General features: G+C 41.2%; 1 protein-coding gene across 2 annotated transcripts in view; it reads left to right on the top strand.

The window, feature by feature from the left end:
- The window catches only part of LOC140164981 (uncharacterized), a 128,662-nt gene that overhangs the window by 44,760 nt on the left and 61,017 nt on the right, over positions 1 to 22,885 (top strand). For both annotated transcript variants that reach the window (XM_072188387.1, XM_072188386.1), the window contains exon 3: positions 13,467 to 13,566. In XM_072188387.1, the coding sequence (XP_072044488.1) occupies positions 13,467 to 13,566 (100 nt within the window). The remainder of the gene's footprint in view (positions 1 to 13,466; positions 13,567 to 22,885) is intronic.

Here is a 22,885-nt window from a genome sequence, read left to right as displayed (position 1 = left end):
AACGTTTTGACTAGTGACCCTTAGGAACCTTATGCCTAGATATGTAGCTGACCTTAGGACTAGAGGGTGTAGGCCCTTTCAGCAGCAGTTTGATCGGGTTAAAAGCAACATGCAATAGATCAGTAAAAACAAGCGCTATGTTCAACAGATTTCTGGATTTTTATCATTAGAAATCCAACAAATATGGCAGCCATTCTAGATGTATATAATTTCTTGCATTGTAAATTGCTTAAAATGGTGCTAGCTCCCAAAATAGTACAAAGTAGATTATTTGCCGGAATGAAGGTGTTTCTTGTTGCGTGGTGGGTTCTAGTACAATGTAGTTCACATATACTGTGAACAATTTCTACATTGTGCCTAATGTCCTGTAGGCAAGCCTAGATGTCTTTATAGACTCTGCCTTTGTACAGACAGTCCTGAAATAAATGTAGATGTAAGAGATTTTGTATATATCCTGTTTTGTGGTTATAACATTATATGCAACCAGTACCACAATGTATATATGAACCTGTGTTTATTTATTGATTTATGGTTTTAAATCATGTGCTAGTACATGATGGTATTTTCTACTGAACTGTAATAGCCCTTTTTTTGGCCAGGGTGATTTATTTGGAAACGGAGTACAAATAAGCAGTGATATCGGCCTAAAAATGTACAGAATGTTTTTGGTAAATTTTGTATTGAGTGCAATGAATGTACATGGAAGATGGTAATGTTTTAAGGTTGTTTTAAATTTTAAAGAACTGACTCCCATTATGTGTCTTTAAAAACAAGTTAACAATCAAAAACAATGATAATATATAGAACAAAGCATAATTTTGGACACTCACAGGAAGCAAAAACACCTTTGTTTTATTATATGTGTCAAGGTGATTTTATTTCATCAATAGTGACCAATGACCATTTATAAGTGAATCATCTGATAATAAAAATCAAATTCATCAAATGTGCAGTGCTTAATATGTGAATAAATAGATAGATATGTGTAAATGATAGGTGTCATCATCAGTGCCACCATGACTTTATAGGTCAGTGTGGAACCAGAGAAGATATTGTACACTTCCCAGAATCCTTTGCAACATGAATCACAGTCTCATTTCATCAAATGATTACTTTGTACAGATTCCCTTTGTTTTCATTTTAAGAAAATAGACTGGCTAATAAATATATTTTGCAAGATCTGGATGTGCTCTGTTCATTGAGGTACATTTCATCACTATCGACTTATGTTGCACTAGATAGAAAATCAGTACAGGAAATTAAAGTGGGAGCAATGCATTATGGGAAGTGTAAGATACCTTCTCTGGATTTGAATGTGAGATCTGTCTGTGGTTTGGACTTTCACTACTCATTCATTCAGAATGTGTAGGCCTGCTACAAATATGCAATTGCATATGCAGCGCAAATCATGTTTTTGGCTGCAAATTTTTGCGTTTGTTGAAAAATTGTGATGGTTTTTTGGGCAAATTTATGTATTTCTAACACCCCTACACACGGCCACACCCCTACACCCCACACATGGGAACATTTTTTAAAAACCCTTTTCATGCCAGTTTTGTTTGCACTGTCCATTTGTGTACCCAGTTATAATTTTTGTTACCCTTTTGAAGCCATCGAAATGGATTCCCCCAAAATATTCACACACACAATTAAGGACGGGGTCAAATCAGAACTCTGTCCAAAGAAAATCAATATTGGTATCAAATGAAAGGAAATTGCATAAGGAATTCATGTTTCATCATGGCCTGTTCACAGAACTTGGACGTTAATAGTCAGCAGTTGCAGGTGTGACAACACATTTTCACCATCCTTAATCGGTGATTTGCACATCATAACACATGCACTCGCACACATAGGCTCACAATACGTTTCTGGTGAAAATTGCAGATGATATACAATCAAAATGTGAAATAAATTTAGAATAGTACTAGTTTTGGGACTAGTTTACAATAACATAGACCAGTGGCGTGGCGTGGGTCATCACATTGGGGGGCACTGACCATGATTGGGGGGCACCAGGTCTGATGGGGGGGCAACAAGCCAATATTTCGGCAATTTTCCTATAGGATTTTTACTAAATCCAGATCGATTGGGGGAGAATGTGCCCCCCCATACCCCTATGACGCTACGCCACTGACGTAGACCTGTATACCTAACAATGAGGATGCATAGGGTTCAAATGCATTTTTTGGTCCCTTGTTCAGCAGCAATAGCTAGTTCTGAAATAGCTGCCAGTTATTGTATACAAGATAGAATGCACACATTGTTTATAGGGCAGCTATTGCAGATAGGCCTTTCTTGCAGCAAACCCTCAATATGAGTAATGGTAGCAAAATGCCTATTTGCAATAGCTGCCAGGTGTCATATGTGTACAAGATAGAATGCATGCAGTTTCTATAGGGCAGCTATTGCAGATAGGCCTTTCTTTCACCAGACCCTCGAAATGTTCTGACTAGAGGTTAATAACTGCGCATCAGTTATTTGGAGGGCATTGTGAAAAATCTAAACATTTTGCCTTTGGAACCGAGGAATATCCCGATATTCCGAGGTCCAAAGCAAAATGTTTAGATTTTCACAATGCCGATATATAACGATAAAAGTTATTAACCTCATTCATAACCGCTACTTTGATCTTTTAACTTTACAAAATAACACAAAATTTTCCTTAAAAGTTTGTAAAAATAAACAATTTTTACATCTTCCCTTTCCCAAAATTGATCAGGCTAAAACAAAACGACCAATAACAAAAGTGCGTATCAGAATCTGTGCAAATATGGTAGCGCGCAGTCCAAATATGGCAGCCAGCCCGTGCGCGGTTCTCTGGACGTCCAGTTGGCCATGGATAGAAGTAAATTGTGTGCGACATTGGAACAATTACGCATTTTGCGGTCAATTGTGAGATATTAATGACCTCGATTTGCGTTCGCGTTTTCACAAATAATAAAATATGATTGGATCGCACGCATCGCGTTTATTAATGAGGTTATGAATGACATACAAACACTAGGGTCTACAACAAGCTCATTTATCAGTGCGCAGTTCTTGAACCCCAATTCATAAGCACATTCATTGAATGACCTTTGAAAATTTGGGTACAAAAACTCATATTCGGCAACTTGAGGTCAAATTTTGTATTATGTTTGTTTAATTGAGGTTATTGAACAATACCATTGGGATGATGCCATCATGGTCTAAAGTGAAATAGGCAGAACTAATATTATAAAGCCAATAATTTGCACTCCCACAAGTTTCCTAGAAATAACAAATGATAGTTGACCCTATGACATTCAAGTCCGTTATTTATTGTTTCAAACGGAGAACTGATCATTCTCTCTGATTTTAAACTGTGTGAGCAATTACTTCGGCATAGCAATTGAGAACTATTTACATACAGTTTTTGTGAATTATTTAATTTAGTGGTAGATTGTAGCTAGGAGTAGTGTTTTTATAATTACTGGGTACTAGGCAGGACTGAAAATACTTATTTAATTGAAGTTACTACTTTCAACTGCTGCTGATTCTACCAAAAGTAGGAGTTGTTCAGGCGGTGATGGAAGCGATATCGCCAATTTTGAGGTCGCCATTGGATTAACACATAATCATGAAATCTTCACAAACAATTCTAAATTTGTTATGTGGTGTCAAAGCAAAATTATCTTACTCTAAAACCGTTGAGAATACGACAATGTACCACACTGTAAGTATGTTAATTTTCCATTTGTAATTGCTAACCGTGTATTTTGAATGGGGCTGTCAGCCCTGTATCTTCGCCAGCCTCGTACGTCACGTGTTGCGCTTCCTATGCCGCCTGGAGTTGTTCATGCTTTCTCCCGTAATTTATAACAGTGACAGGCAATTTCAAGATTCCGTTCCAAAATTAATTTGACCACTGCTCGTCGTGCAAATTGAATCCTGGATCAAAATACCACTGACCTAAAAAGCAAAAGCCTTGACTACAGGTTGACAAGTGCACACCACCTTACATAATAAATTGTTTTGTACCGAAAGTATTCCATTACTTGTCTGACCAGTGGCATGCCCTTTAGGGGGCGCTTTATGTCATTGTGTGCGAGAAATGAATTTGTGCTAGTTATGGTGAATTTGCCAAAGGGCTGAATTCTGATTGGCGTGTGGATGTGTGTGATGCTGAAATGATGTAATATATATCGACAGAAAGATGCGCAATTGCTCATATTGGGAGCAATCAAGATTTGTTATGTTATATTGAGTTCTTGAGTTCAGTGAATTTGGTGACGTCCCTTGCTAAATAAGCCAGTGATTGTTTTTGTCAATTTTAAGTGACTTGTTTGTGGCAAACTGTAACTTTCCAGCTTAATTTTCGGTCATGTAATTATTTTGTGTAAGCTAATCCTAATCGTAACCCTAATCGTAACCCTGAACACTAACCCTAATATAACCCTAACCATAATTTTGTGTATAATTACATGAAGGAATAACCCAATTCTTGGTATTATTTTATCAACAATAAGAGCAACATCAACAAGTGATAATTGACAAAAAACAAACAATGTAATTTGAACCAAAATAAAATTGGCTTTGAGCTTAAAGTTGATGTTTAAATAAAATGCTTCATTTGGTCGTGTGTCTTGAGCTCGCCACCAAAAAAAGGTGGCGACGTTACATTTTGCCAAAGTCGACTCAAAACAAATGATGATATCTCTGTCAAGCAAGAAGTTATTGTCATGCTTGTGGTCTCATTTTATTGCTAAATAAAATGCACTTTCAACCCCGTAAAAAGAAATACTTGAACTTTTTTAATACTGACACTGTGCTTCATAGAAATCAGAATGGGCAGGGTGGCGGTGGTGGGGGATGTGGTGGTGGGGATGTGGTACACACAAACTCTATGGGATTGGTATTTTTAGTGCGTAATCTGCTTCTGTAAAGGCTGTGAATTGGATTTGGACTCTATTTAGCATCTAAACGACTCATGGCCTTGCAGCTAAACAATTCTACTAATTGTTTTTAATCATTTATGATTGGTTTAGTCTAGAAAATACAAACTTTTCCATACAAAACTACCCGTTGTCATATTAAACACTGTAGTAAGTAATGCAGATGTCTTCAAAATCTAAAAGTTACTGTAAAATTTTTATTACTTATCCTATCATAGTCAAAGTATAGATTTTCTGAAGGGAAATTTGACGAGGAATCTAAATATGGACATATTTTGTCTGTATGGGTTAGGGGGAAAATGTTTAGGTTAAAAATATGTTGAATTGTCAAAAAAATCTAACATACTTTGGGACACCCTATATTCCGAGATTACCAAACAGCTGTGATTTTGGTTTCTTCCAAAGTCAGTTGGCTCTCCATATCCTCTAACCAAATGAATGTTGTTTACTTCCAGTTTATTACTGTAAGTTGGTAATAAGCAATGCATTGAGCGACCCATTTTTTATCAAAATTTTTTTATTCCAACCTGTATAACTTGCAGGTCACCCTGCATAATGAGTTGAAATGTATATATTTGAATTGCTTATGCCTTCAGCTTTCCAAAAATGTATACTTTTGCTAGTTTAGGGTTGATGATTGTCGAAATAATCTAATTAGAAACCCGGTTGGTGTAAAAATTCATAATATTTGTCATGTAACGCTAAGGGTGGCGAGTTCAGGACACACGGCCATTTCCTTACCTCACTAGAATCCACTACATGCTCATCTATCAGAGCACAGTTCTTTTACCACAATACATTTGTACATTCATTGAATGACCTTTGAAAATTTGGGTACAAAAACACATACTCTCCAGCTCGAGGTCAAATTTTATACTATAGATTGTTTAATTGAGGTTATTGAACTATGCCATTGGGATGAGGCCATTGTGGTCCATAGTGCCTATTACCATGGATTTACAGGCACCATCTTTCAGCACATTTACAGGTTGGATTACGTTTTGGAAACCAGGGCATGTTGTTGTAAGTGTTCAGAGATATACTGCTGCCAAGACTAGAAAATATAACAGTTATACCAATTCAATAGGATATAGTGCAAATGTGACTCTTACACTATGTAGGGTATGAACTGTGAGGTTGGCACCTTTTTAGGTAGCGCATACACCTCATTGGTCTATTTTTGGTAAGGAAGCATTGGTAGAATTTCTTGCCTTTGAAGCCAAACTTTGCCTTACATGTATGCTAAATCTGCAAATTATAAGTAGGCTAAGAAAATAAACTGTTGGGGATTTCTCAAATAAAAGAGACGAAAAATTTGATTATATTGCTCTCAAAAGTGAAATGTGGTACCCTAGCCGTACCTTTATCAGTCATCACACAACAGCTCAGGATTAACATTAATGAATATAATACCTACACACATGCAGGCATACAGACATGATAAAACATGTTCACAAACATACACACACCTGGAAAACACACACACACATCCGCACAATATTTATTGAAAATAGCACTGGTAATTGCTATCTACTGAAGATAAACATAATAACACACATGTACGAGGGGGTATCCAAAAGTTGTTGACATCACCAAGAAGCGAAGAAGCTATATCGATGAAATTTTGTCAGTGCAATTACTGGTCCTTCTCTACATTATGGTCCAAAAATGGTCTCATAAGTATGTTTACTTTTTTTTTTACAGGTGGCGCTAGATGGGCTGTAGGCGCATAACCTGTAAAATGGTGAAAATTGAGGCCATAGCGTGATTAAGTTCCTGCATTTGAAGAGTTAGGCCTACAATGCTCAGAAAATCTATGATGAAATGAAAGCTATCCGCTACGGTGATGATTGCTCATCATATGGCACTGTTGCTTTTTGTAAAAGGAATTTCCAAACTGGCCACATGTCCCTCACAGATGAGCCAAGAGTGGGCGTCCATCACTTTGGATGATGCGGCCACAGTGAAGAAATTCAAGAAAGTGGAGGATCTTATCATGAAAAGGTTATGCTCCTACTGCCCATAGCGCCACCTGTAAAGAAAGTGAACATACTTATGAGACTATTTTTGTCAGTGTAATTACTAGTCCTTATGTACATTATGGTCCAAAAATGGTCTCATAAGTATGTTTACTTTCTTTACAGGTGGCGCTAGATGTAGGCGCATAACCTTTTCATGATAAGACCCTCCACTTTCTTGAATTTCTTCACTGTGGCGCATCATCCGAAAGTGATGGGCGTCCACTTCTTAGGCTCATCTGTGAGGGACATGTGGCCAGTTTGGAAATTCCTTTTACAAAAAGCAACAGTGCCATATGATGAGCAATCATCACCGTGGCGGATAGCTTTCATTTCATCATAGATTTTCTGGGCATTGTAGGCCTAACCCTTCAAATGCAGGAACTTAATCACGCTGCGTGCCTCAATTTTCACCATTTTACAGGTTATGCGCCTACTGCCCATCTAGTGCCACCTGTAAAAAAAGTAAACATACTTATGAGACCATTTTTGGACCATAATGTAGAGAAGGACCAGTAATTACACTGACACAATTTCATCGATATAGCTCCTTCGCTTCTGGGTGATGTCAAAAACTTTTGGATACCCCCTCGTACATGTCCCTTGCAGAATCCAGTGGTTAATTCCCTTCTCTCTGTCCACTTTCATTTGTAAACACACCGGCCGAAGGCCATGTGCACTTTCTCTTACATGATGATGGTTCAAGTGCTTAATTGTTTGAATATAACTACCTGTATCACCATGTTTTTAATTTAGAGTGCACTTTGTTATTTTTTGCATTTAACAAGTGATTGTCTGGATATATTTTGTGTTTGACCAGACATGTGTGCGTACGTGTTCGCCGACAAACGAGGACACACACAAGATTTTTCACCCTAAACTGTGGACCTACTTCCAACCGAGGACTGTCCTCGGTCTCAAACTGCTGCAAAAGACCTCAAATGCATGCTAGATGCTTTAAACGCTATTTGCCTGAAACCGAGGACCACACATGTAAAAACTACCGTCCGCAGGGTGATGGCTAAAATTCCGTTTTGTATTATACACACAAAAAATCCGCCATTTTAGTCCATGGTTAGGCGATGAAAACATCATACACACGTCCTCTGTTAGATAGCAAAACACAATGTCCACGTTTGGAGGCAAACACAGACAGGGGTGTGTGTGTAGGGGTGGGGTGGGTACGTGTATGTTTAAGGGTGTATAGGGGTGGACTTAATTGTGTATATCTGTCCATATAATGTATCAGTGCAATAATTGTTTATCTTCGGAAGACAGCAAGTGTCAGTGCTATCTTCAATAGATAATTCACAGTGTTAGGATGGGTAAGGGGTGATTATTTGGTGTAGACAACATTGGGTACATTATGTGTGGGGGTGTGTGGGGAGGGGGGGGGGTGCACTATAATTTTGCTTGTTTATGTTCAATAGACACTGTAGTAATAGTTAGTGTTAGCGGTCTCTTCAATAGATTATGTAGGCCTATGTGTTGGGGTGCGTTTGTAAATGCCTCCAACTGTGGAGGTGTGTGTGTCTTGTCACATTCACACTGTGGAGTCTGCTAACAACCGTGGAGCTCCACAGTTGAAGATAAGCTCAAAAATGGGGTTTTTGGGCCATAGAGGGGTATACCACCTGTCATTTTTCTGATTAGAGCAACCTCCACAGTATGGCGGTTGCTGTGAGATTTGTGTAAAAAATCTCCCCAGTTTGAATGTGGGTGTGTGAATCTCCCCAGTTGGAATATACACACACCTCCACACTTGGCGGCATTTACAAGAGGGGGTGGGTGGGTGGGAAGTGTGTGTGTGGGGAATATGTAAGTGTAGTTTATTGGCTGCTATTTATATGGTGCTTTAAAATTGTAATGTATGCAAGAATAGACTTCTCTATGCAGAATTCCAATGTTGAATGTATAGCTTTTACAGTCAGAACTGACCCTTGCTATCTACTGAAGATGAACATACATACATACACCTGACATGTACATAATTCAGTGCATGCACACCCCACCCCACATGCATTATCTTTTGAAGACAACACTGATATTTGCTATCTACTGAAGATAAACATAGTATATAAATACACACTTACATGAACACCCCCCTGTTCTCTACAGTTTAATGCACACTTATACACTCACTCCCATTATACACAAACACAAATATATTCATTTCATACACAATCACTTACTAAATTAAATACATACCCCCACCCCACCCCACATGCATTATCTTTTGAAGACAACACTGTTATTTGCTATCTACTGAAGATAAACATAGTATATAATGCACACTTACATGAACAGTGAACACCCCACCTATGTATACACACCCCTACACCCCCCCATACACAGACACAAATATATTCATACACAATCACTTACTAAATTATGCAAAAAATAACAAAGTGCACTCTAAATTAAAAACATAGTGGTGGATGTAGTAGAATTCAAACAATTAAGCACTTATACGAACCATAACAGAAAGTGCACATGGCCTTGAGCCAGTGTGTTTACAAATGAAAGCAGACACAGAGAAGGGAATTAACCACTGGATTCTGCAGGGGTAGTTTATTAGCCGCTATTTTTACTTACTTAAATTTCACTAATTTTGAAAATAATGCTGGAACATAAATTTATGGTATCCAAGAATAGACTTTTAAAAAGAGTTACTTACAATTATCATGGCAATATGACTTGATGAGTTTTCTGAAACCAAAAATAGGTATAGCAAAAGTTATGTTGGAAATTGTGAAAAAAAGTGAACTTAGTACATTTATAGTTATCCAAAGTATGAGTGTTGAGTACTATAGTAGTTACTGTACCTTATAATATCTTGTATTAATATTTCAATGCATGGTAACATTATTAATGTCTAGGGAGGGTATAGAGAAGATACCGTATCCTTCCCAGAATCCTTTGCAACATGATGCATCCCCTCATTTCATCAAATTACCCTCCCATTACAGGTTCACTTTGTTTGCATGTTGAGAATAGACTGGCTAAACATGGGTCGATAGTCAAGAAATAAACATATTTTACAAGATCTGAATGTCCTCTGTTCATTGAGGTATATTTTGTCACTAATGACCCAAGCTGCAAATCAGTACAGAAAATTGAAACAGGAGAAATGCATTATGGGAAGTGTTCGATATTTTCTCTGGGGAGGGTATGTGCAAGACTTTGCGGTTTGTTTCACCCGTCAGATATTCTTGGCTTTTAAATTTTTAACAGTTAAAAATTTAAAAAGATTGAATTGATTAGATTTTGAAAGTCTGGAAATGAACATAGCGAGGGTGTTTGTTCCTATTTTATATATGCACGTATATATTCCTTGGAACATTTTTTTTCTTAATTATGACATGAGTCGGACGAGTTGATGATAGTGTTCCAATCCATTTGATGATAGAAAATTTAAGATTTTTAAAATTATTTTTTAATTTTGTTTTTTTCATATAAGACTGCCATCTTTACAAAACTTAAAAGCAGAAGTACTCAAAAGTAGCCCAGATTGTGCTGGTTTTGTCGTATTTGGCAACTCTAAATAGAATTGTTAGAGAATAGTATTTAATATTTCAAGGTAAATGGCAGAGAGGAAATGGCAAGTTATTATGTTCTCAAATGAAGCTTACTAATGTCCATCAAATACTTGTGTCATATCATTGTAATACGGTGGTAGTTCTGAAGAGCAGACGACGCAATGATTTTGATGACAATTTCAATCTTTCAATTTCAAGGTAGCATTACATGGAGCTAAATACATTTCAAATGGTTCATTGTTCTGGAGTTCTTCAGTCTGTAAAATTGATTGTTCTCAAAATTCCGTCAAATACTTGCGTCATATTGTTGTAATACAATGTACATTGGTAGTCAGAGTCTGATTGGTAGTTGAATGTATACGTAGTTCTGAAGAGCAGACAATGCAATGATTTTAATGACAAATTGAATCGTTCAATTTCAAGGTGGTATTACATTGAGCTAAATACATTGCATAATTTCAAAGGTTCATCGCTCTTGAGTTCGTAAGTCAACATAATAAGATTGTTCTCAAATGAAGCTTACTAATGTCCATCAAATACTTGTGTCATATCATTGTAATACATTGGTAGTTCTGAAGAGCAGACGACGCAATGATTTTGATGACAATTTCACTGTTTAAATTTCAAGGCAACATTACATGGAGCGACATGTAAATACATTGCAAAATTTTGAAGGTTCATTGTTCTGGAGTTCATAAGTCTGCAGAATAGGATTGCTCGTAAATGAAGCTTACTAATACTAATGTCCATCAAGTACCTTGTGTCATATCATTGGTAATTCTGAAGAGCAGACGACACAATGATTTCGATGACAATTTCAATCGTTCAATTTCAAGGTAGCATTACATGGAGCTAAATACTTTGCATAATTTCAAAGGTTCATTGTGCCGAAATGAAGCTTAATACTAATTATGCCTATCAAGGCACTAGGAGCCACAACATGCCCAACTATTAAGGCACAGTTCTTTAACCCCAATAGATGTGCACATTCATTGAATGACATTTGAAAATTTGGGTACAAAAACTCATACACTGAAACTTGAGGTCAAATTTTGAACTATGCCATTGGGATGAGGCCATTGTGGTCCATAGTGAGGAGGGCTACTTGTGTCATATCATTCTTTACATTGGTAGTTCTGAGGAGCAGATGACCGGTCAAGATTTTAATGACAATTTTAATCCTTCAATTTCAAGGAGCTGTTGTTACATTCCATGATTCCAAAGGTTCATTATTCTGAAGTTCATAAGTCCGTAAAATAGGATTTTTAAAATGTTTAGCTCTACATGTTTGCTGCCTAATAGTAATGTATAGTAATGAAATTAGGAAATTAGGATTAGAACATTTTAGAATTAAGAAATAAGCAATTAAGCATTTAATCTAGCTACGAGTACTTGAAAAGATGGATTGCTGAGGAGACAAAGATCAAAATTTTCATGTAAAAACTTATTAATTTTTTCCCCATTTTTATTGCAAATTTTGTTTTAAATCATTAACATAGACGACATCATACTGTGATTTGGAGGAGTACAATTGTATTTTTTTCATCGCAATTTCTATTATAAATTTACATAGTCAAGATTCAAGATGTTTTATTCACATACATTCCTCAAGTGGGTCAGTAGTCCTAGTATGATTTGCTTTAAATGTGGCATTTTCACATGAGTAGAAAGAAACTTCAGAAAGAGCTGACGGTGTGTTGTGGCCGCTGCTTTAGCTATACAGCTATATCAGGCCTTCTCAACTGGCGGGGCGCGCGCCACTTGTGGCGCTTGGAGTTAGTCAAAGTGGCGCACGGTAAATTTACAAATTTTTTTCACATAAATTTTTAACAAAAAAGGGGTGAAAACACCACATCTGAGCCTTTAGAAAACCATAAAATGTCAGAGCTTCCAGGGGCGCTGCCAGGGCCTTCACACTGGACCCCTCCAGGGGCCATAAGGCAGGTCCATGGACCCCTCCCGCTATGCGTTCGGTCGCGCACACGCTCCCTCGTAAAATCCTCCCTTAACATTATGGCCCTTCACTAAAATTTCCCAGTTGGCACTTCAAATAAACTAGTTGCGAAGGCCTGAGCTGTATGGATTTCTTTTCACTTCGCAAGTCTTGAGAATCTTATAAAAATGTCAAGGTTATATTATTTTCTATTAGGCCTCTCTTAACAAAACACACCGAATCAATCTTTACAAGGTTTACGAGGTTTACGTTATCACTGAGTTAGTAGTTACAATTTCACATGCAGATTTTGAATACAAGAAATGTAATATACTTTTTTGAAAGCATAAAATCTTTGAATCTGCAATCCCATAAGCTTAATAAATGAATAGCTATACTGTACTTTGGGATGAGGAGGGTTTCGATTTGTGAAATGTATAGCAATGCGGTAAGCAATGAGTGGTTTTAGTGTCACCTATAATATAGTCAGTTTGACAGTTTGTTTGAAACAAATAGCAGCACTCTGTTGTCTGTCACTTTCCATCTTTAAGTGTCCCTTGGATCTGAGTAAATTCATGATTATGTCAAGTACAACCACAGTTTATATCAGGCGAGCAAAAAATAGTGTAGTGTTGAAGTTAAACTCTTTAATCAGTTTATATCATGTTTTATGTATCATATTTGATAATGGAGTATTAATTATTTATTGATCTATATATTTTTGAATAAAAAGGAGAGCAGAAAGTACTTCACTTATTGCAAATTTTGACTGCTCAGTGCCACAAGTGGGTAAGTGCAATAGCTGCCATGTGTAGATGAGTACAATATACTGTGTATATTGCCAATTGTTCACAGGGCAGCTATTGCACTTGCCCACTTCTGGCACTGAGCAGTCGATTTATTTTCATGTTTTTTTGTGTGTGAACAGATTTTAGAAGCAGTTTTGTATCTTCAGTTTCTCTGGATTTTTACAGTTGAGGAGCGTAGCCTCAAGTAAATTCTTTAATTCTCCTCACACTATTATAAATAATTTTATTTTATTTTATTTTTTCCGCTACAGAGATGTAAATGTTCCAGTTGAAGTCATCAGAAGAAGAGAAATCAAGTGGTTAGATATGCTTGATGACTGGGAAAAATGGATGACAAAAAAACCAAAAAAGGTAGGTAACACGAAAGTGTGCTTTATCCGATCATTTCAAAGAAGTTAGTCTAAAGAGTACATACTCCGCTGTTTTTGCATGTCACTCATAGAGGGCAAAAAGTGTACCTTTGCAGGGTTCGAATTTGGCTGTATCGCATAGCAGTTTACTCCTTATTTTGAAGTAACTGCTACCCAATTTTGCATTTGTATAGCACTTTTTATCGTGCTTTAGTATATTGAAGTATCTTGATTATGATGAATTAGCGAAAAACTGCTACGCAAATTGTTTTTAACAAATTCGAACCCTGTACCTTTGGATTACTTTGATTTGATTATATTGATTTAACACTATGGACACTACCGGCTGAATTATGAGCCACTAAGAACTACTTTGATTGGTTACAAAGAGGGCTGTATCATGTATTTAGCCAATCAGAGAGATGGTAAGAATAGTCAGTAGGGCTGACAGGGGATAAAGTTTGTGATAAGTACAAAGAGATCTAAAAGCACTATTTTGATTGGTTACTAAGATGATTATATCATGTAATTAACCAATCAGGGGCTCTGTAAAGAAGGCAGTAGGGCCCATGGGGTTAAATGCGTGCTTGTTTGCATTCTGTGGCAACAATGTGCGCTAAGTGCTACATGAGTAAACCTTTGTAATGTTCAAGCTTCTAAGGCAGATTATGTTGCTGGACATGCTTCACTATTTTAGTCCTAATGAATGATAATACAATATGGCAGGTTTACAATTTAGTATTAAACACAGGGCTGTTTGGAGTTGGCACTATCCATTCTAACCTCTTTCATAATTTGGTTCAATTAAGAAGAGTCAAAGTCAAAATAATTTGGTTATTGGATAGAGAGGGCCAGAGAATATGGACTAACCGCTAAAACCGAGTGACCGGTCGGGGAGGGGGGTGGGGGCAGTCACTGAGTTTAGCAGTTCTCTGGATATAGCCAGGGTCTATGCTACATGTATAGTACAGTTTTTGGATTGCCATGGTCTAAAGGACCTATAGTAGGGCTACTTGTAGCTGGGGTTGCAAGCTGGAAGAGTGAAGCAACATGTAGCTGGATGCTATCTACTGCATGAAGAATGTGGTACATGTATGTTTGTATGTACATCTTGGGGTATAGTATACCAATGTAGGGCTAGCTATCAGTGGCGGCGCCAGGAATTTTTTTCGGGGGGGGGCATTAGGGGGGAAAGTGAATTTCAGGGGGGGGGGGGCAAAATCAACAAATTTCATGCAAAATTACCGCAAAAAGTGGAAATTTTCGTAATTTTGGTTTTTTTCTGGGGGGAAACAGGGGGGGCAAGAGTTCTGATTGGGGGCATTTCCCCATGCCCCCCCTTGGTGCTGCCACTGCTAGCTATAAGAGGACAGATACATCTTCAAACTCAAGAAGTCAAGATTCTATCTGGATTGCAGGAAGTAGCCTAGTGTCACTCAGGGAAGTCACAGATACAGACCTGGAGCTTTGTCATTCTTTGTGATGCTTTGTCGCTGTAGGACTTTTTGCCAGACAGCGGAAAAGCTGCAGCAAACGGACCCATGACACAATATTATTAGGCAAAGGGTCAATTCCCATTGGCCATCAAAAGCCACTAATTTTAACAGCCATGTTTGAGTGACACCCATATAAAAATACAACATGTTGATTTGGTAACTTCGCTAGCAGCCAATAAGTGTCTGTATTTATAAAGGAACCTTACAATGTTCCTTTAAGCCCAGTTTACATTATATGATACAGTCATGTCACATAATTCTCCTTGTGGCTATAATAATCATCTCATAGAGCACTGGAGGATGAAAATATTTATGCGCTCTGTTAATTTTCATACAATACTGAGCTATCATTAAAATTTATCAAAATTGGATGAAGAATAAAAACAATTAAATAAAGATAATAAATTTGACATAGTGTGATTTGGTATAACCTGTGCACACTGTGTTTTAGGGGTGGGTTTAAGGTTACTCTCAGTGGCGGCGCCAGGAATTTTTTTCGGGGGGGCATTGGGGGGAAAAGTGAATTTCACGGGGGGCAAAATTGGAAAATTTTGCCCAAAATTGCCGCAAAAAGTGGACATTTATGTGATTTGGGGTTTTTTGCCTCAAAAGTGGGGGGGGGGGGGCAAACTGGGGGGGGGGGCAATGTGTTTAGGCCTATCAGAATGGCCAACTGCAGATCCGTCGGATAACCCTTTTTCAATGGGAAATGAACTTTGCTGCTTGGATGATGTCACAATGAGGTTAGCATTTATTCCATATTGAAAAGCGTGTTCTGACGGATCTGCACTCGACCGGCCTCCTATAGTGTGTCTCCTTTCAAGTTGAGAGTGACGCCATGTTGGATTGCGCAGTGGCAGATATGAATCGGTGGCATCGCAAGTGTACGGATAGGTCCTGTGGGATTAGGTTAGCGCGCACAATTCAAATCTGCCATTGCAGCGATCCAACATGGCATTAATCTCAACTTGAGATGAGACAGACTATAGTTTTGGCTGGCCTCTCCACGTCCCAACCATTGATCAACTCTGGATCCATGTGCATGTAGTAATTTGAAATTGGTCAGGTGAAAAGTGAAACAAAAGTTGTGGTTCATCGAAACATGAAAATTTAGTACATGGAAATAAATTTTAATATGTGAAGATGACCAGACAAGCTCATATTCCAACATTACACCGCACTGCTCTTCATTTGCATGGTCTGCTGGTACAGGTTGATTTTTCAAGTGGATACTTCACAATCTAGAAGGAACTATTGATTACTGAGAACCGTTGTGACATTTCTTATGAAGTCCTTTATCATTCCTCTTCTGAAAGGATGTTGATGCATGCCATGTGTATAGTAGCATCTAGCATGTACATGTAGTGTCATGTTATAGCATGTAAGAGGGGCAATTGTTAAATACAGTGGACACTTTTTGCTCTGCTCGATGTTGGACCATTCTTTTATCATTGTAATCACAATGGTGTAAATTAATTGATATCATATGTCAAAGGTCAAAATATGTGGATTTTAATTAATGGTAAATTGCTGAACAGATGCATCAGTGTGGAAATACAATTGCATGATCGACGGGAATTGAATGTAATAAACATAATTTTTCACCAGGTTCACCAAAAAGTGATACTGCCCAGGAATCAGACCCAGGACCTCAGGTTTACGAGACCTGTGCCTTAGCCACTATTTGTCGCATTTAGGCCCTCTGTGGGCAATTTGTAGGGAGGAGATAAGATTAAGTGACTGCTTATAGGTTCAAATTTCAGCCTGCTTAATCATGAAGTTCCTGTGGTCAAGTAGTTAAGGTACCTGGTTTTTGGCATATTAGAAGCTAAAAAATCAGTGTTTCAGAGTACAAATTTCACAATGTAAGTAGTATAGATCTTCTTCCCTCTTTCTTTCCCTTTTCTCTTCTCCCTTCCCCTTTTCTCTTCTCCCTTCCCCTTTTCTCTTCTCCCTTCCCTTTTTTCTTCCCTCTTTTCTTTTCTTCTTTCCCCTTTCTCTTCCCTCTTTCTTTCTCTTTTTTCTCTTCTCCCTTCCCCTCTTTTTCTCTTCTTTCCCCTTTCTCTCCCTCTTGTTTCTTCCCTCTTTTCTCTCCTTCCCCTTTTCCCTTCTCAATTTTCAGTGGTTACGGCCTTGGACTCATAATCTGAGAGCTTGCTTGACGTGCGTGGGTTCGAGTCCCCGTCCCGCCACCGTGTTGCGCCCTTTTGCAAGGCGCTTTGTCACGCTTTGCCTCACCCCACCCAGGTGCAATGGGAAGCTGTTAGGGGTAGTCACAGTCGTTGTACTGATGAACCCTCGCCATTTGTAGGCAGCAAACGTGGTTCCGACATATTCTAATAACGGCGGAATAAATGTAAAGCGCTTTGAGGCTGTTTACAGCATAAAGCGCTATATAAATATCTACATTTATTTATTTTTTTTTTTAATTGCTTATCTGGATCAGATACAACGAACATTGTGTATGAATAACATATATTTTTTTTCTGTTTTCAATATAAATGATTATAGCTTGAATAGCTTTTCAGTGATATTTATTAGAGTATTGCTTTAAGGTGCAATCTTAGTTTGTATCTTTGTTTTACGTCAGATTTCTGTGTTATGCAAATGTATAAGTCTACGCATTTGGAACAAGTAATCAGTAAAATCAACTAAACTGTCATGGATGCACCTGTTTGCTTCGCTATGCATTATTTTTTCATGTTCTCTAAACAAAAAATGTTAATTGAAATGAGTACGACTTGACAAGTTTAATACTCTACTGCGCAACATTGTGGTTAAGCTTCGCTACTAAATTGCTCAATGTTGAGTTATGCATTAAAACCAAAGAATAACATCAATACACAAGCTTACTCTGTACGTTCTTGTCATAATAATTGTAATAACTGGAATAATAAACGACAACAACCTTTTGGAAGAACATGCAAGGATTATCAAAATGATGTGTAGCCTAATTTGATCCTGTCTTCAGTGTCAGTGTTCATACATGTACTAAAGAATTTGATTTAGACTACACATTTTTCAAAATTGGATCAGAAATTTGCATTTTTGTACTTGTTGAATTTGAAAATGGGTAGAAACGTGCAAAGTTATTGATGTAAAGGATATGCTAGACTCAGTACACCGGTCGATCTTACCGTTTCCGATGTTGATTAAGATACTTCTTGCATCGATCCCGAGATGCGGAAAAAACCAATAGTCATTTTGTCCCACATAAATGAATAAATAACAAAACCCCCCGATCCCCCGAGTGGACTCACCCATTCGGTGACGTCACACACGATAATCATCCCTTATCCTCCTTGGTTTCTAGATGAGATAGACGTGTGGATTTTTCTTTACCAACGCTAAGTATCATTACGAACCAAAGGATCGAGATATACAGTTTGTTTGTTACACCTGAGGTAAAAACCAACCAGTATAGTACGCTAGGGAGATAGTTTTGACGACATTTTTCGACTAGAAAAGTGACAAAAACGATCCAAAAACTTAGCTTGTATGAGTGTTTCCGTCAGATCACGGGACACATTTTCAAAATGGCCGCCCTTAGGACGCCATTTTATTTTTGTTCTCACGTAAAACAACTATAGCAGACTAGTAAGTTACAATAGATGTTTGTACAGTACTGTGTATACATGTATGGTGAGTGATTATCGCTATGTTTATGGTGTGCTCTATCGTTATATCTTTCAGTACGCCTGATGACGAGTTACTGCTAAGAGTTCGGTGGGTTTCGAAGGACCAGCCTGACAAATCTATACCAAAAGGTTTTCAGTTTTTCATCCCTTTGTACATATATTTTTATATCATACCACTACATCAGCGACAGCCACTGTGCGTGTGGGTCTGTTTATTGGGCTTGAGCTTGTGTTCGGGGGTAGTGCTGTACGCTCCCGATTACTACAATGTCCAGGCCTTGTCAATCATGCCCTTCCCTTGTGGCAGAGTGGGACCCGCATCCACTCTGCTACACCCACAGGGATTGCTCTAAATCAAATAAGTGTGCTTCCTTTTGCATAGGCTTATCGGACATCCACTTCGAGGATTTAGAAAGTAGCGCTTCGTTTGGGTCTTCGACACAGACAGAAGACGAAGACTAAGAAACAGAAGCCTACAGGTAAGATTGATATGGTAGGTACTAGCGCGGCGGGCAAGGGCCACGCTAGGTAACCTCTGGGGCTCCGGTCCGGGGCAAGCAGGCGGACCCTCCGGGGACTGCTAGCGAGCCCGAAGGCCTAGCAGCCAGCGAAAGCACTGACTTAACGTCTAAGCTAGTAGCAGGCAGCAGGGCGGTACTTGCCCTAACAGGCGAGTACCAGTCTACCAGTGAGATCTCTAGCGAGTTTCTTGCAGGTGGACACCCGTCTATTGCTGGCTGAACGAGCGGGTCTAGCACCCGCGAAGTAGCCGGCGACGGACAGTATGCCAAGGGTACCCGGGCTTGCCTGGGTTGAATCTTAGCATACAGCGTGCAAACGGACCTCCGGGCTTGCCTCGGCCGGTCTCAGTAGCACGCAGCGTGCCAGTGGAACCCGGCTTGCCTGGGTTGATCCACGGCACGCAGCACGCTTTCGCTCCCGCAAGGGTCGAATGAAAACGTGCATGGGTTTAGCAGAGACGATACCGGGCTAACGCTTGGTGTAGTCTTAGCAGAACCAACTGGGGTTGTCACACGGCAGCGCCCATGGCGGGACCGCCGAGTGATGCCCTGGGCCTTGGAATGGCTGCCGGCTGTCCTCCGGGACTGGCTAGCGGTTATACCGGGTTGGGCTCGCAGTCTCTCACGGGACAGCGACCCAAGTGCAAACGGTGGCAGCTACCGAGACGAGCTACGGCTCGACTTCAGTGGTAGCCACTATGCACGCGCCCATAGCTGCCGTGAGTGGTCCGCCACACACAGCGACCTTGGGCGAGGCTCAAGAGGTTAGGGTAGGTAGTTTGAACAGCCTGGCTGATCAACAACCCACTTATGTCCTCGAGAGCCAGCAGAGCGTGGGTGATCCATTACAGTCAATGGGTCAATTACCTCTTATGATCGATCACTATCTATTCAGCGGAGCATGGCTCCATTGATTGATACTGCCTATTCAGGTAGCGAGGTGACTGATCGAGGGTATACACGCTCAGCTACCCGTGATACTAGGCAAGCTCCTTTTAGCCAAGGGACAGCCAGTATAGCGGGGTGCCCATACACACGGCTTGATCCTCTAGCGGGGAACGCTGTGAGGCATGGGTACAGTGGTACGCAGCCGAGCCCTACCGGGCACCTACGCTACAACCACGCAGGTACCGCAGTACTGCCCCTGGTTACCACAGTCTCTGTGGCAACAGGGGGAGGCGGTACTGGTACTGCTGTTCCATGGGGTTTCCCTGGTGGCGGATCCTTTCAGGGTCAGCTACCGACAGGGTATGCCCGTGGTATCCGCCGCAGGGTGGTTTCTTCCACGGTCTAGCACCGTGGCAAGTGCCGCCTAGCGCTGGGCAAGCAGTACCACCAGTTGTTACCCAGCCTGGGCGGCGAGTGGCTAACCCTGATACAGCTCAGGGTAGGCCGCACGCTGCTATGGCTAGGGCGACAGCAGCGAGAGCGTGCGGATCCCGGGGTGCTATAGCTAGCATCTCGGGGTCTAGCGGGAGTACTCCCTCTTCTGCTGGTGTTCAGTTGGCTAGCCACACGGTGGCGACACCTCCCTGTCCACCTTCAGATGCCCGTCGTCAGATCTCTTCCTCATCAGAGAGTGAGTCAGAGTCTGAAGGCGAGGGAAAGGAGTCGGAAGATGAAACCAGTAGCGACTCACAGTCTGATGAGGCTGTGCAGCTAGCTTCAGGTATCCTTCCCCGCTTCCCCGTGAGGAACTTCGCTAGCAATGGTCTGCCTGCGGACACCGCTGAGGTGATGAGCCGTGTGGCCCAAGGTTTGGGCCTGGCTTTCTCTCAGGAGGAGTCCGTTCAGGAGGACCAGGGCATCTTTCAGTAGGATGCCCAGCTAGCGGCGTCCACACAAGGGTCGCCCGCACTTGCATTCCCGGGCGGACCTCAAGGGTAGGTTTCAGTAGGGCTGTCAGGCTCGCTGGAGCTTGACGCCGCGTGCTTGCACGCTGCCACTGCGTGTGTCGCAGGAGGACGACGAACCCTACCTCAGGGTCCCTGACATGGATCCAGACGTTGCCAAGCGCCTGCCGCTAACGGCCAAGGCGCACGGGTCGTTCTCCCCCCAGTGGGAGGAGGAGCTAAAGCTCATCGATAAGCGAGCACGCCGCTTATCAGAGTCTCTAGCGTCGCTACCACGCTTGCCGAGCACCTCGGTAGGAAGGTAGCTGAACGACCACGGGCAACGTCGAACTCTTCCGCGAGGTTAATCTGTTAGCGGTGCTAACAGCTAACCTCAACGAGAGTTCTATGGGCCTAGCCCATAGGATGTCATCTCGCCGCCGGAGAATGCCTGTCTGTCCCTCCAGTCAACTTACGGCTCCGACTTTGCTGAAGCAATGAAGAAGTCAGACTCGGTGGGACAGGGGCTACTCTTTGGACAGGCCTTTTAGCCACGGTGGAGGACCGGGCAAAGAAGGCCACCAATGAGAGCACGCTGAAGAAGTCAGAGGCTGCCCTGACCAAGGGGAAGGGCAGTAAGGCGAAGAAGAAGCACAAGAAGAAAAAGTCTTCTAAGCGTTCTTCAGCGCCAGCTCCGCTTCAGCAGGACGCGCACCACAGACTACACCGAGCCGAGGCTACTCCAGCACCTCCCAAAAAATCTGGGAAGCGCAAGAGTAGTGCTGGATCGTATGGCAAGCCCCATAAGAAGAGCCGTTATTATAAGGGTGGCAAAACAGATAGGTCCTGAGGGCACGGCGGTCGACAGTCCATGCCGGCAGGTTTGGACTTCCCACAGGATTCCCCTGTGGGCGGCAAGCTGTGCATTACGCCCAGAGATGGCATGCCATCTCACCGGGCGCCTGGGTATTGTCAGTGGTCAGTGGGGGTTACAGGCTGGAATTTACCAGCCACCCCTCGTGCGCCTGCACGATTCAGAGGTCCACGGTAGTGCCGCCAGACGGCCCCCAGCGTCGGGCACTACTGTCAGAGGTCACTCAGCTTCTCACGAAGCAAGCGATTGTCCCGGTCTACCCCCTTTCACCAAGGGGTTTTGGAGCACTTTTTTCTGGCTCCAAAGAAGACCGGCGATTGAGGCCATTCTGAACCTCAAGCCGTTGAACGAGTTCATCAGGCCCAAGAGGTTCAGAATGGAGACTCTCGCTTCGGTGCTAGCCTGCCCCATCAAGGGTATGTGGGCGGCATCGCTAGATCTCTCGGACGCATATCTGCATGTTCGATCGCACCTCAAGATCAGAGGTTTCTACGCTTCAAGGTACAGGGTCAAACTTACCAGTTTCGATGCCTGCCATTCGGCTTGTCCACCTCCCCAGAGTGTTTACACTCCTGGTCAGGGCGGTGGCAGCGTACCTGAAGCGCAGGGGAGTCAACATGTGTTGCTACCTGGACGATTGGTTCATTTACGGACGCACCCCACTGGAGACACAGTGTCTCGTGGAGTTAGTAGTCCGTACGGTGCGGGACCTGGGATTTCTGATCAACGTCAAGAAATCCAATTTGGTCCCGACGCAGACACCACTATTCTTAGGGGCCCAGATCAACCTCAAGGAGGGGATCGCGGCGCCCTCACCCGAGAGGGTGATGAACATGGCGAGGTGTGCCCGACTCTTGGCCGAGTCAGAGGCGGCACCCGGTGTGGCATGGATGAAGGTTTTGGGCCTTATGGCCAGTATGGTAGACCTCGCACTGCACTGCCGCTTTCACATGAGGCCT

This window comes from Amphiura filiformis, chromosome 11 (assembly GCF_039555335.1).
Source record: "Amphiura filiformis chromosome 11, Afil_fr2py, whole genome shotgun sequence".
Lineage (NCBI taxonomy): Eukaryota > Metazoa > Echinodermata > Ophiuroidea > Amphilepidida > Amphiuridae > Amphiura > Amphiura filiformis.
Note: the sequence above shows the minus strand (reverse complement) of the source record. Positions and strands in the feature narration are given on the sequence as shown.